The sequence below is a fragment of the Melanostigma gelatinosum genome (assembly GCF_949748355.1).
Source record: "Melanostigma gelatinosum genome assembly, chromosome: 9".
Lineage (NCBI taxonomy): Eukaryota > Metazoa > Chordata > Actinopteri > Perciformes > Zoarcidae > Melanostigma > Melanostigma gelatinosum.
In genome coordinates this window covers 15,102,898-15,118,334 of record NC_136642.1, presented here as the reverse complement: position 1 = coordinate 15,118,334, position 15,437 = coordinate 15,102,898, and the positions used below count along the sequence as shown (strand labels likewise).

The 15,437-nt window shown below is 43.5% G+C and overlaps 2 protein-coding genes across 2 annotated transcripts; both read left to right on the top strand.

Annotated features, from left to right (window-relative positions):
- The first annotated feature begins 3,783 nt into the window (after nucleotides 1-3,783).
- On the top strand, nucleotides 3,784-5,668 carry tmem158 (transmembrane protein 158). Its single transcript, XM_079275779.1, has one exon. It carries the CDS (start codon nucleotides 4,415-4,417, stop codon nucleotides 5,114-5,116), a length of 702 nt encoding a protein of 233 aa, XP_079131905.1. The 5' UTR covers nucleotides 3,784-4,414; the 3' UTR covers nucleotides 5,117-5,668.
- A 1,711-nt stretch (nucleotides 5,669-7,379) lies between these two features.
- On the top strand, nucleotides 7,380-15,102 carry cdcp1a (CUB domain containing protein 1a). The gene is made up of 9 exons (XM_079276026.1): nucleotides 7,380-7,458; nucleotides 8,230-8,439; nucleotides 8,565-8,927; nucleotides 9,024-9,392; nucleotides 10,326-10,517; nucleotides 10,867-11,229; nucleotides 11,316-11,666; nucleotides 12,932-13,019; nucleotides 13,280-15,102. The coding sequence occupies exons 1-9, from the start codon at nucleotides 7,395-7,397 to the stop codon at nucleotides 13,710-13,712; spliced, it is 2,433 nt and encodes an 810-aa protein (XP_079132152.1). The 5' UTR covers nucleotides 7,380-7,394; the 3' UTR covers nucleotides 13,713-15,102.
- Nucleotides 15,103-15,437: the final 335 nt, after the last annotated feature.

The window sequence follows — 15,437 nt, the reverse complement described above, 5'->3', positions numbered from 1 at the left end:
CACCGCTCGACTAGATGCACTCAAACCGGCTGTAATTGAGGCTCGGGTGATAATCTTATGAACTCTGAATACTTCTAAATGAATTTCCACACGCAGTCTTGAGCATTTGAATTGCTGTCGCCTAAAGGTTGACAGTGAGAGGCTGTAACTTTATAGCAGTAATTGGGTTATGTTTAATCATATGAAGACAAAACAATATGCAATTAGATTACAAGCAGTGGTTGAAAGTGACCATTTGAATTCTACTCCATTGCATTTAAGACAGTCAACACTGTACTTTTTAATCCATAACGTTTATTTGACGGCTTGCTCAATTTCATACAATTTACTTTAGTTCACAATAATAATCCACACAGTAAAGAAAACGGTGTTTTACGTCTGTCATTTTTATTTCAGGGTTTTAATAAAGCAGTTTTACATTGATATATTGGTTATTTTACTTGAAAGGGTCAACAATTTAGCATCACACTTTCATAAAGCTGGGACTCACAAGAGACCGATTAAAAAACAAAGTCATCAACATCGGAGCAGCTGAGGCCAATCATGAGTTTTTCTCTCCAGTATATGAGCTCCTACAATGGTCATAATTCTCATAATGCAACTCAGTGGCACCTTTGTTAGACCCTCCATGCCTGATAAATGCCCACATATTTCAAACTCCATGTGCCAACTCCATAACACAGGCTTTCTCTTAAACATGATAATCAGAAAGGTCCTTTCAGTGGACTCGTTCTCCTCCTGATGAGTAAACTGAACTTCATGTGTAACACAGGCTAAATAAAGAATGAGCGCTTCATCCACTCCAGTATGTAAGTAATGCGATTTAATTTGCAGGTGTTGATGAGGCCCTTTTTCAAAATGTTTGGCATCAAGGCCTGAATTTAATATCATCTTATGAACGCTCTGTGCCTCAGCGCTGTCCAGACTTGTGTTGTTTCTTCAGAGGAATGAGAGCCGCTGTGTGATAGATACACTCCAACGGATATCAACACAACGTCATGACTGTTTGTGCCCTGCAATAGCATCCACACTGACACCAAACATGACAATAACAGTTGCATGATCGTTATCAGCGAAACAGAATATGTCCTCGACACCACGCTGTTGCCGTGGTGATGAGTCCCGGCAGTGATTGGTGGTGTGACAGGCCTACATGGAGACTTGGGGGACTCACATTGGGCTCAGACGGGAAAAAGGGGAGCTTGAACGTTTGTGTCTGTGAGGACGCACGTTCTCCAATCCTCAACTTCTCATGAAGTCCGTTGTCCGCGTGAGCCGGTGAGTCAGACTAATGGCGTCTGATCCAGCTCAGAGTCAGCCAGGAGCCACTAACAAGTCCTCCTTTTTGGTTTCCTGAATAAAGAGCCATGTTTTAAGAAAATGAATCTTTCATAAATTGTCCTTCGGCACAAGAGAGTTTCATCTTAGTCCCATTTGCATTTTTGTCACCAAAGCAATTTACATTTTTATAGCATAAGTAATGAACACGAAAGTCATTTACATTTTCTTGCTCTGTTCACCAGTACGTTGTCTAGACTCGAGCATATCTGATGAGGAGGGACCAGCATTTGGAAGCGCGTGGGAGTGTTTTGCGAGCAGCAGAGAGATGTCTGAATGTGCAGAAAGAGAAACAAGCAACTGCTTGATTGTTTTAAAGGAAAAACGTGAAGTAGAATTCCCTGTCATAATCAAACCGAGACAAGGGGACTAAGACTTTCAGGTGCAAATTGACACCAAAGCACCTTTCACTTCTGATGGTCCTCACATCAAATACACGGAGGCAGGCCTCTGGAGCAAATTACACCATTTAGACATCACAGAAGAAAACAATTCATACAAGTGACATTCATATTTGCCAGCCTGCAAAGATGAAAGAGAATAATTCATCACGATTTGCCTCCGGTCAATGACCCGATTCTGTTAATAGCTTATTATATTTCCTGATGCATTATGTATACATTGTTAGGAAGAGTATTCTGGTAAAAGGCATGGCTGTTTCCTCTTTAGAAGCCAACCGTTTGGAAGTGGTTACCACAAGAGGAGGAAGGAAGACTGTCTTCAGCAGGGTGGACACAATGAGAGCAACACCTATCAAATGTAAAAAGAATAATACATTTCCAATCATGATATATATGTCTTTATCAACAGAACTGTTGATTTGAATTAGAATTGTCTGGTATTAAATTGTACAATGTTACAAGGCATACACATATGATCACTGTAGAGCAAACAACCACACACTCCTGAAGACCTGCGGTTACAGTCCTGTCAGGCTGATGAGGGACAGGCCTGGTCACGTTTCTATCATCAGTCCACTTCAACTCTGAGTTGCATGAACATTGTTTTTTAACGGCTGGGGTTGAGTTCAGGCCAACGCTGGCTGGCTCACATGGTGACCGCAGATTGAAACCCACCTTGCCAAAATGGACCAGGTGTTCAACCTCTACTCCTGATATTTAAACTGTTATTACAACCCCACAAAACTGAGATTAACTGCAGCTGTGTCCCCAGCTGCTAATGTAATCAGACTTGCTGTTTGTGATAAAGTGCTGGATCCAAAACACAAAGAGGGTAAGGGTCACGAGGGGGGGGGGGGGGGGGGGGTGAGTGTGTCCTCTTCAGCATCAGATACAGCAGCCAAGTGATCCACACTGTGTACAAAACCCCTGCTGCTGCAGCACAGTGGAGGCACATGTTTAGTGATGAATATCTGCTGCCCCTGAGTACACAATATGGCTGAGAGAAACACACACCAACGTACAGAAAGCTCTCAGAGCAGAGAACAGATGAACAAACAAGCAGACAGATTGCGGACTGTTGGGTTTCCCTCTCTTAGATGTTTTCATGAATACCAGCGAGACAAAACTAAAGTTTTATTTTGTCATTGTTGTTTTTGCTTTCTATTTATTGCATTTGACATGTCGCCCATGCACACAATCTGTTTCGGTAACCAAATAAACAGCACAGAGAAGAGTTGATTTCATGCCTGAATTAAAATGATAAATGGCAGTATTTTTTAAGATTTTCCAAATGGAATATTTTGCATAAAATCCGTCCTTGCATTCTTGAACTACTGCGGTTTTATCACTGAATGGAGGGGAATACATTCAGCTCTTAGTCGACACATGCAGGAACATGTGGGCAAGTCTTGGTGAGGAAGTGAGAGAGCAGCCCTTGCCTTTTACCTCATCATCACTGCTTAGGTGCTCTTGAGCAAGGCACCTGAGCCCCTGCTGCCAGTGCAGCTACTATCAGTGGCCATGCATTCATGCTGGACTCAGTGATTGTCACAGAAAGGTTGCTTGTTAATCTTTCCTGCCTGGGATCAAGATTAACTTCTGATCTTTTAGCTCTCTGGCGCATGATGACAATCCCAGCATGTTTCTAAGCTTATTGTGACCTTAAAGGGAATCAACGTCTATTTCATTGAAATGGAATTTTAAAAATGGAGAAGTTAGAATGGTGTTAAGCTTTACTTTCAGGATGAAAATGGCTCCATGGCTGAGCGACGTTGGCAGTTTTTATAACCTAGGGGTGTTTTACATGTATTTAATTGGGTTATTCCAATATGTTTGGGTCTCCATATTTAAATGTCACTGATTTTAAGCCAACACAATAAATGCATAAAGGATTCACTGCTATCCAACCAGACTTCTATTCATGGCAGTAAGATGGTTTTGAAACAGCATTTATACCTTTATGATGGTAGAATTTATTGAAAGAGAATCAGTAACCGATCAGTTAAATGTAAATGTTATTACAGACTATTAAACATGATGCCACAGAATGTTTCGTCTCACTTATTTCTATTATTCAGTCTTTTCTCATCCTGGAGAGAGAAATGCAAAAGTCGCAGATCAACAGCGACAACAAGGCTGGATTTCTGTTTTCAAATCCTTGCATTCCATTGAGAAAGTTGCTTTGAGCATGTGTATGTGAGGACTGCTGATTGGAAGATGTGCGTTGAACTTCTGTCCCTGCGCACTGGAGGCTCGCCCCTCACCGCTCCTCCTGTGTTTTCGTGCTCAGCGCCGCTCACACCTGAAGTGACAGAGAGGGAGTGACGCTCAGAGACGCTCCAAGCTGTGATGAAGGCAGCGCGCGGTGCTGCCCTGCATGCCGCTTCTTCTTCTTCTTCTTCTTCTTCTTCTTCTACTGTACAGCGACTGCAGGGCACATTTGGAGATCAAGTCAGAAGCAAAACAATATCCAAAAGAGGAGCGAGGGGACACGCGCATGTGACATGCTGTGGACGTTTCCATTCAAACAAGTCGGGCAGGGAATTAAATCTCTCCATCGGGAGCGGCGTTATTAAAAAACCACTGGCGACTGGCGTTTTGAAGCATTGCACGCCTCGTCCGTCGCCTGTGGATCGTCACAGCACCATGCGAGCAGGAGAGACGCGCCCTGTGCCATGCTGAACGACTCTCCGACTCTCCTGCTGGCTCTCACCGCGGTGGCCGGACTTCTCCAGCGATGTCAGGGCTGGAGCGACGAGGAACTCCTCCTGCCGCCCAACAACTCCTCCAACGGGTTCCTGTCCAACCTGGAGGTGGACGTGCGCTTCTCCAAGAGGTCTGTGGAGGAGAACGACGCCTCGCCCGACGGCTCCTCCCTGCAGACCATGTCCCAGTGCAACGTGAGCGTGCAGAGACTCCAGCCCACCTCGCTGGTGGCCCGCTGGGACAGCAGCTTCGGCTTCCAGTGTGACGTGCTCATCTACACCACCAACAACCACGGAAGGGCTTTTTTCTCCGCGTCTTTGAACAGGGCGATCTCCCCCGTCGTCATCGAGCACCTCGGGGTCACCGGGGGTCAGCAGGAGCTGCGGCTGTGCGTGGGCTGCGGGATGTCCCGGTACCGGAGGTTCGGTCAGGGCAGGTCGAGGGGCCAGCAGGCCGGGGATCAGGTCGCTTTCTGCTGCGTGGATTTCAGCCTCGACGAGCTGAAGGGGGACAAAAATTGGAGGCTGAACAGAAAGCCCATCGAGTCGACACTTGTGGCTTGTTTCATGACTTTGGTCATCATTGTGTGGAGTGTTGCTGCTCTCATATGGCCAGTCCCGATCATTGCAGGATTTCTGCCCAATGGGATGGAGCAGAGGAGACCGAGATAATTGAAATAATCTTTATTATAATTAGCCTGTGCTGCCTATACTATAATTGTAGCCATCCAACTGTTCACCTGAATGAATGATTGAGGAGCTTTGGAGACACTTTGACCAAATCTTTTAGTTTTGGGTGTTCTTTAATCCTTATTAGAGCTCCTCATGATTAGGAAAAGGTAAAGTATGGTGGATTATACTAGCCAATAGTAATCTGGGACCAACACCAATGTGTTTTGTATCCCCTTGTAGGCCTTCCTATAGATTATGTCAGCGTAAACTGTGCACACTTTTCTCTTTAAACAGTATTTGTATAGTTTTTAATCTTTCTAGAACGTTTTTGCCTTATCCCGTGTGTAGGATTTTTTGCACTGACAAATGAACTTTAAAGTGTGCTGTCACATATATAACCGATAGTCTTGTTCAAAGTAAATGTCATCGTTTTTTCTCGATATGTTCTGAAAAGATAGATGTTGTTTCTGATTGACATATAGAGAGGGTTTCAATAATTATCTTGTTAGATTTATAATGTCAAGCTCAATAGGCGTGCTTATTTGTATTCATGTTGCAGCGGTTTCAATGACAATAAAATTGATTCTAGACTTATAACTCAGATTCTGTCTGAACTGTTCTCTGTAGCCTGAATCAATTTACTTCTAGTGAACACAACATGTGGTCCAAAGTGGAAAATATACTCAGTTGCCAGTTTATTAGGTACATCAAGCTAAAACCAATGCAGTAATGCAACAGTCCATTCAATAAAACCTGCTTTGTGAAGGTCATGATGTTTACTTTGACTAAAACTGTTTTAGACAGGCGTTAAATCAACTGTGTTCATTTTGGAGGATGTAGTTTGTGCTGTTAAGCTGCATTTCATTGTACAGAGAGGTGTTTTTGTTCTCGTTGACCCGCATTGATGTAAATGGGATGGACTAAATAATAGAAACATCTGTCAGTATAACACAATACAATTCAAAAACACCACGATAAACCCTCCAACATGATCATGAAGATGATCATATTTTAACACGGATGAGGTAGAAATTGCAGGAATAGATTTGTTTTTTAAATGATCAAATACATTATAAAAATACCGGGCTACATGCAACTTTAATTATACATTTTGCTCACACTTGGGATTAACTGCAGATGTGGAATTATTCCCAGAAGTAAAACCGTTGAGCAGGAAGTTATATCTTTGTCCCTCTGCCTGCGTCGATGAAAATTGGGAGATTTACTCCACATCTGCTACAAATGGTTGTTTTAGTACTGCAATGTAACTCATGTTGACTCATGGGTTGCGTTGCCCCCCAGAACTAAAGACAGTTTCTCCACATACAACCTGCTCTTTTCCCCAGTGTCAATGTGTTACTGTGGCTTTGTCTAGTGTCAGTGTATGGTATGTTATCAGCCTGAACCACAAACAACAATGTTTAGTATCCTGCTGAGCTGACTGACCAGTTTATGATGATGACAAACTAGTAGATGTTTATCTGTAAAAATAAGATGTTGTTATACAGCCAATTGATCATTTAATTATTATGAAAAATACACTGAATTGTCAGTTGAATAAATTCGCTCAGTTTTAACCAATGCAATTCAACAGCCCTTCAACAATCCTATTTTAATTAGGGTTGTATAAGTGGGGTGGACAAAATAACAGAAAACCTCTCAGTATAATAATATAAAGACCAACAGCACCAGCTACAACCTCCAACATTTCTCTAAAACAGTTTCACATTACAACCATCGAGACTTTATTGAAGGAATTAGACTTTATTCTTTTTTGATCAAGTGGATACATCTTGAAGTGGACGACAATAGAAACACATTCTTTAATATTGCTCTAATATATATAATACTATAATATATAATATGGTACCACTGGGCTATAATTAGAAATAATTAGGAGAATAGCCTATATACTTTGTTGTAGGCTATTTAATAAATTGACACAATTTTATTTTTAATTGCAAATAACTATTTGTCAAAATGATTCTTCAGATATAACTGAACAGTCATATTTTGCTGTTTTGGTTTATTGGTACCTGCCAAAATGGCCGACCCGACCACGCCTTTTGATTACCTGGTGCATGAACGCCGCCTTTGCTCCTGACACACACTCACACACTCACACAGGAAGCGGAGGAGTTGTGTCTGCTCTTCACGTGAACGAAAAGGAAAATGTGGCGCACTTAAAGTCGCACCTCTGGACGAGAAGCGATGCAATATGCGCAGACATCTGGACCAGATTTCCTCCGGATCAAATAGAAGAACATTATAGGACAGCATGTCCTCATCGGGAGTCGCGTTTCAGCTTTTACTTCTTGCGTTCATCGCCTTCACTGTATCAGGTAAGTTCCAGCTTAATCATTAACCGGCAGGACAGACACGCTGATGAGGCGAAAGATCTGCTGTTTGAATATGAACGCTGATTAGTCCTCAAGTTAGAGGACAGTGTGGAGACACGTGGAGGTCTCATCAAACATCAGTGTTGCTAAGCTGTTGTTATTGATTACCTGGATGACTTTAATGATTGCTTTGATGAGTTGTGTCTGAGTAAATTAAGTGATAAGTCGGGATCAGTGCGAGGACACAAATGAAGGAACGGGCCTGTTGTATCCGCGAGGAGTTTCTGCTGTTGACTGAACTCACCAGTTTTCTGTTAAACAGGAATATCCTCATCAAAAAAGGCTCGCAGACCTAATCTGATGTGTCATCTGTCATATGAGGACAGGTTGTGTCTGTTGTCCACACACACACACACACACACACACAGAAACATACATACAGTATATAAATATAGAAAGAGAAATAATAGAGTGTAAACCAGGATATGTGAGACAATGGAGAGGTGCTTGAAGGAGCCGTTGTGTGTTTTAACATGGCTCTGTTTGCTCAGGTTATGCCTGGTTAGTCAGAGCTGTTGGCCTCCTCTCTCAACGCAGTTAGTCATTGTGACGTTGTGAATAACTTAGCAAGACATCCGTAGATTCCGATTTTCCGTGACATCTAAGAGGTGATTTCATTGTGATTATTGCGTGTTGTTCAGCACTGAACATCTGTGTTGTTGTTTTTTTAATCAAAGTTTCTCCCTTTTCTCTTAATTCCCAATTTTTCCCTAGGGGTCCAGAAGCTGACCGTCACCCCGGTCAGAGGCACCTACCTCAACATCAGCAGTACTCAGGTCAAAGGTTGCAAAGTGTGCACATGGGCCGGACGCTCACGACAATGTAGTCCATCCCTCGTGATCAAAGACAGCGCTCCTGTCTCAATGGAGTTTGAATGCTCCAGACCTCAAGATGTATTCAGAGTGGAAATTGTGCGGAATATCGGTAAATATAGTACTCCAGCAATGCTATTTGAATGGCTCTTCTTTTAAAGAAATCGTATCGTCTTGCAGAACTAACGTAGATGGATTTGTTTGTTGTAAAATTCATCGGTTAATGTCTCCTCTCAGAATGTACCACAAAGTTGTGCAATGGCCACATCATCCAGGCTGACTCCGACTCACTTCCTTTGCTGGAGTTTAACCGCAAGTTCACCTGGAACCTGAAGGCATCTGCGACGAAAGCGTTCAAAATAGACTTCAACAACTTGGGTGTGAGACAGATCAATCCGTCTGAGAGATGTCCAGACAGACACAGCTACACCCTGCAGGCCTTCCAGCCTACAGGGAACGTGGCCGTGGGGAAGTACTGCAGAATGGGACCCGTCGGTAGTGCTCAGATACTGAATCAAGGGAGCTTTTCTCTGGACGTCCCAGCAGGGCAGAAGCTGCAAAATGCCCAGTTTGATGTGTCTGTCGGCGAGGAAATCCAATGTGAGTTGGTGTCTGATTGCTCGCCCATGCCCGTGTGTCACACGTCACATTGTTTGACCGTTATATGGCTCTCTTTTTTTATTTCCCCTCTCACAGCTCTTGCTAAAATTACACTGACGTTACCAAAAGGGACCTCGTCCTCAGAGTTGTTCTCTCCAAACTACCCGGACGGTTTTCCTGACGACGGCGTGATGGAGTGGTACTTTGAGGTCCCGGACAAACAAAAGACAGCCATTCAGTTCTTGAATCTCACACAGCCGCGTTGTGTGAAGAAGGGGACGGCGGTGGAGTACCACAGCACAGGTAGAGGGCCGTCGGTGCGGAGTCTGACAGACCCGCAGCCGGACCACATCCAGGGAAAGTTCGCCCTGAAGCTGAGGAACTGCGAGACGGACAGAAGAAGTGTTGGTTCTGCTGGACTGTCGGTAAACTTCAAGGTGTCTTCCTCAAGTGCAAGCTCATCAGGTTTGCTTATTATTTTTTTACTTTTGACCTCTGCCAAGATAGTTATGCATTCGTCCCTCTGTAGCTGTAATGTTATACCTCTCAAATACCGATCAAAATAAGTGGCAGGTAGACCTCGAGACCTGGACGGTTTTGATGTTGTGGGTGATCTGGATCTTGAAGAAAGTTGTTTTTATGGCGCGAACTGAGATGGGTTATTTCTAAGGGTGACATTTTAACCTTCGATTGATGATTGATATTCGTGGAACATTTAGCAGCTGAAGAGACGGATATTTCCCTCGGGAGTTGGTAGAGACCATAAACCAGCTAAAAGACCGAAAGTCGACTCCAAATGGCCACGAATGTTGCTTCCTTTCTTGCCAAGTGATCTGCTTTAAAGTTACCAACTACAATTGATCCTTCAAACATGTTTTGTCTGTTGGTGTGAAATCATTTATTTTCATAAAGATGTGAAATGAAAAAGAAAGCTAATGTTAGAATGCCGTTAAAGAAGTATAACAGAAAGCAGTTTCATCAGCAACATGGTGAATGGTTCAGTGTTGGTGCAGGTTTTGCTGTTGATTTAAATAGTTTCTAGGATGACGGATGTCTCCTACATGTTGCAGCAGGGTGCAGTTTCATCAGTCAGGAGTGGGATAGAAATCTCCGTGCTCTGTGAGGATGTGTGACGTGGGGGGAGTGGGCCTCGTGGCGTCTATCTGAGCCCTCGGCTCTTCAGAGAGGGGAGCTCTCAGATTGCCTCATCGCTGAGTCTCAAATGACTGAGCACACTTCCTTCAACGTTCGGGGAATCCCGTTCGGCTCTATCGGTCAAATTCCTGTTTGACATGGTTGTGATTTGAAACGCAGGTGCCCAACACATTTGCATTTGTGTGCTTGTGGGAGTTGGTGAACAGAGGAAATGCTCATATCTTATTGTATTTTATTCTGTAGTGTCGTGTGAAGTGGATATGAGCAAAATGGACGGCCTTTCTCTTCACGTCGAGAGGTTGAGGTCGGCCTCCGTCTGCACGATGACGATAAACTCCGTGCCGAAGGAGAAGATCACAGTGACGTCAAAGAGTAAGCTGACTTTCCAGGACTGCTTTCCTGAAGACGTACAAGTCACCGCCACGAGAGTCATAAGTAAGTCCAGATTGAAGCGTCCCCGGGCCTGGAAAATAAGCCTTGAATCATTCTCATAACTTTTATTTTCTTAGATTAAGAATTACACAGACCAGACCATCATTTTATTTAGTATTTGACGTTAAAGAGGCGCTTCAGAAAACTCTATTTCTCTCTCTTACTTTTGGTAGTATCCAGATAGTTTGGGTTTAATTTGTCCAGGTTTTGAGACAAGTTGCCGTTTCTCGTCGTCAACATTGCTCCATGGAAACGTAGTCTCCTTTTTAATTTCTCATGAGACATTTTCATTGGCTAGAAATCAGTTTCAATTTCGTTTCTCTAACCAGAAGTGTGAAAATGCCTTTTTCAGAGTGCAGTCGACTCAAAGACTGCCCGAAGAAGCCGGACCGCCTGTCGGTGCCGGCGCTGCCGCACTGCTTCCCTTTCCCTCTGAGCAGTGTGACCTGGGCTCTCCGTCCCCCTCAGGGCGGCACAGTGGAGCTGACCTCTCCCACTGAGCTCCTCAAACAGTCCCTACCTGGGCAGCAGTGCAACGACAGCATCATTATCACAATGGCCGAAGGCGACGGCACTCCTATTGGAGACTTCTGCCCTCAGGGAGCCATAAAGACGGTCCAAATCCACACCAACATGTCCGTCACTGTGGCGGGTAAAGCACTAAGCACGCCCCTCAAGCATATGCTGAGTGCCATTTTTAAAGAGGAGATAGCAGGTAACAAGCCAAACGAATGAAATAAATACATTAAATGCATGTTCTTCAGTGAGATTAAATAGTCCTTTCTTTCTAATCATTTTCAGAAAGTTACATATTCACTGTATTTCCAAAGAGAGACACTCCTGTCCTTTTGGCTACTCCTGGTTGGCCAGCAGGAATGAAGTCTTCCACCACCGTCTCCTGGATCGTCGCCGTCCCCCCGAAGATGGACGCTCACCTTATGTTTGCCAACCTCAGCCAGCCCAAGTGCATCAACCGCCACACTAGTATCAGGGTGCAGAGAGTCGGCTACCTGGAGGAGGATTACAGCCGCAGGGAGGACGAGCAGGCCGAGAGCGAGATCACCGTCACTTCGAACTTCTACCTAAACATGTCCAACTGTAAGCCCGAAAGAGGGGAGTTCAGCGTCATCGCCAAGGTCACACTGCAGAAGAGTAAGAGGACATTCTGTACGGTTACTCCGTCTGCATTGTAGCTTTGTGTAAGCTGTAATTCAAAAAATACAAAATTGGACTGCGTGTTTTAAAGGCATCTTCTCTAAGTGGTACTTTTAGCCATGCTGGAGTCTGCACACTAGATAACTGTAGATTAATAACACATGCTTGCACGTCTTTTACATGCGTTTCTGTCCAGCACCAAGTATTTAACGTATAGATGTGAGTGTGAGTGTGATGCCAGCGTCTGGCACTTTGGATCACACAGAAAAATCTTAACAACTAACAACTATTAGATGAATTGCCATGAATTTGGTACAGATATCAATGGTCCCCATACTTTGGTTTATGACCAAACACCTGCAAAACTAATGCCATTCCCATCCGCCTCGGCTGCAGCCTGCTTTGTTTTTGGTGCTATTTTATAGGGGTGGGAATCGCCAGAGATCTCGCGATACGATATTATCACAATACTTTAAAGACACTGCAATATTGTGACAACATATATTGTGATTTATTACTTTTTTCAACTTCAAAGGAAAACTGTGTCAACATGTTTTATCTAATAAGATAAAGTTTTCCATCTGTTCATCTCACTTCAATCATTTTTATTGCAGCAGAATAGGATTGTCAAGCAGACAGACTGACCATCAATGTCATAAATGTTGCATGAACCTGACAAACTGAACTGTTTGTATTACTACACAGTCCAACTTAACTAAATGCAAACGTGTGGACTCAGTATATGAACTATAACTTCTATAAGTAGGATATTATTAGAGTTATATAACTCAGTATAACTTGCGATGCGTGGACGTCGAGGGCAGAGAGACAGTGATGCGCTGCACTCTCCCCATGAGCCGGCTACTGTTGGCAGATTTAACCCCGTTGTGAGGCCCGATGTCTCTTTGTTTTGACCAACTTGCTACCAATCACGCTGACCCAGGACCTTTGCTGACCTCACCAGAAAACAACTCAGCACCATCTAGTGGACTGGAAAAGCAATTGATTCTTTTTTTTTTTTTTTAATAGTTTATATAATAAAATATCGATACTTTGCGTCCATGTATCGATACTATGCTGTATCGATTTTTTCCCCCCATCCCTACTATTTTAGTGGTCCATTTGTCATGAGTCAGAAGAGGTTAATGAAAGTGTTGATCTCCAGGCTTCAGTAGCTTCTTTTTGAATTTGATGGACACTTCATTGCATGTACAACAGAAAGTATTCATGAAAGATTGTATCTGTTGTTTTCTCTCGTCTAGGCCATCTGCTGACCATCATCCTGAGTGTGGTGGCTGCTCTTTTGCTCATTTTTGTCATCGTGCTGGTAGCTGTCTGTGTGGTGATTAGGTGAGTGGATCGGCTTCATGTTTTATTCTTCAAATTTGATCATTTATGCTTTAAAATTAGGTATTTTTGTCTTTTCAGATTGCCCGCTTGTGGAAAGAATTCTGCAAGTTATTGTTTTGTAAAATATAGTGAAGTGCTTTGTGAAACTACATGTTTGCCTCGACCTAGCGAGAGATTTCCTCACTCATTTAAAAGTGTTTCACGAAACAGTTTGATGCCGTTTGTAACTCTTAAGCTCTCTGTCGTCTTCTGCTCAACAGGAAGAAGAAGAAGAAGAAGCTGAGTCATCAAGTGTCCATCTACAATCCAAACGGCACCAGCTTCCTGCCAGGACAAAACGGCTTCCCAAAAACACCCGAGGACAACGAGTCCCACGTGTACGCGTCCATTGAGGACACTCTGGTCTACACGGACCTGCTGAGGAAGGGGGCAGAGATGGGGGTCTACGGGGGGTTTGACACACACCAGCCCTTCACGGGGCACTCAGACTCACAAAAGCCACTGGTCTGTAGCGACGCCGATACAGACGACATGCCAGCCGGGGCTTACCAGCAGTTTCAGGCTCCTCCACTTCCCGTCAGGCCCCCGAGCCACATCCAGCCCCTGGTGGAGAATGTGATTTACCAGGCTGGAAGTGAAGAGGATCTCTCTCCGAATCTGGGGCCGCGGCTGGAGCCGGAGGGAGGGAACTGAGGAGAAGATTGGATTCAGCTCTCTACATTTCTCTTGACCAACTTGAACTTTGAGATATTCATTCCCTGGCATCCTTGTGATTACCCGCCTTGCAAGAAGCCGCTGTTTTTTTTTTTTCTGTCGAGCGTAGTTTTGCACCAAAGCCATGGCACACTAAATAACCCTGTTGAAACCCGCCTGCATCTTTTACCTTGTTTCATCTTTTATGAAGACGGAACATAACAATCATCCTCTTTACACCAGTTTTGCCGCTATGAAAAGATGTCGTTGTTACTTTTAGATCATGAATATTTTTTCGATGATACATTTTGTACATATCGCAGTTTTTTTACGCGGGAGCAAACTCGTGTGCTGTTTTCATGCAGAGTTTTTCATTTTCATCATTAAACAGACGAATAGAGAGGACTCCACTGCTGCACTTTTATGGCGTCATCACGACATGATGGCCTGTATTGCAGGAGATTGCAACAGCAGTGTACGGACTATCATCGTTCTGTTGTTTATCACTGCTTTTACAGCAGCTATGGAGACTTCTAGATACTGCCATGTGCCTTACAGAGAGGGCAATGCACTCCTGCTAATACAGTTTAGGATCTTAGTTGTTTTTAGTTTTTTAAAAGAAGAAGAAAAAAAAAGAAGAGTGCTTTTGTTCTTTTTTTTGGACTCATTTTGGACTGATCTGCTGCTAGCTCAGTGATGTGTTTCTGTGGTCATTCAGGGACTTGTTTTTGTTCTCTGACTAGGGATTGTCGTTCGTCATGAGACACAAGTAGAGACCATATTTTACTATTTGGTCTGAAGACCACAGATCCCTTCTGACATTAAAACTCCTTTGAACACACTTCATTGCAGTCTGTGAGCAGAAGGTTATCTTTGTTGGTTGATTGAATTGTGATATTAATAGCAGGTAGCTTTTACAAGAGACACTGTGCGACGTGTAGAATTTAACATGTGTGATGAGTGCTTGTGTGTTATTGTGAACACAGACTCGGTTGTTTGGTTTGGAACAACAAACCGATCTAAAAGGCTATGGTACACAACAAGTCCTAAGTGGAGGTTTTCTGTACTGTTTTTGACATAAACTGGGATAGAAAACAATAACCACATATTTATTTAAGGTATCGATTTTGATATTATGGCTGACTAAGAAGATGCCAGAGTAGTTGCTAGTCTCATTTGAAGAAAAGTGGGATTCAAGTTTTTACAGTCAAACTGGTGAAGAAATGCTGAATAAATTGTTTGTTTTAAGCCATGTCCCATGTTCAGACAATGAACTGCAGAGGGAGACAAAGTTCCAAGTTGCCATACGTCCATTGTCACTCCTGATGAAATAAAGTGTTCGCTGTAAAACAATGCAAGAGCTCTCTAAATGTGAAGTAACTGGGGTTAAGAGCCGTGTAGAATATGACCCATGCATACTTGACAGGCCGACATCGAGTGTGAAAGGCACTGAGACGAGGACATCCTCTCTACTGACACACTGCTGTTGACTAGATCAGCGCATGTCCATGGTGACGTCCAAACATGTTTATCTGATGTAACCCTCCTTTGGGTGGAGAAACCATTAAGAGTGCCAACACAGAAATTAGGTTCTGATGGAAAATGTGTGTGTAGGGTGGAAGCACAACAACTCATTGTACTCATCAATTAGGGACAGATGTTTTTAGAAAAGTAGGACCAGGAAACCTCCAGTACACACACAAAGTGGTGACACTTGTAGAGAAA

What these genes read in the sequence shown, in the direction of transcription:
- cdcp1a (XM_079276026.1), top strand. Translation starts at nt 7,395, where the DNA reads ATGTCCTCATCGGGAGTCGCGTTTCAGCTTTTACTTCTTGCGTTCATC. An exon ending in CATCGCCTTCACTGTATCAG is followed by an intron (nt 7,459 to 8,229) that starts GTAAGTTCCAGC and finishes ATTTTTCCCTAG; the next exon opens with GGGTCCAGAAGCTGACCGTC. An exon ending in CTCAAGTGCAAGCTCATCAG is followed by an intron (nt 9,393 to 10,325) that starts GTTTGCTTATTA and finishes TTTATTCTGTAG; the next exon opens with TGTCGTGTGAAGTGGATATG.
- tmem158 (XM_079275779.1), top strand. Translation starts at nt 4,415, where the DNA reads ATGCTGAACGACTCTCCGACTCTCCTGCTGGCTCTCACCGCGGTGGCC.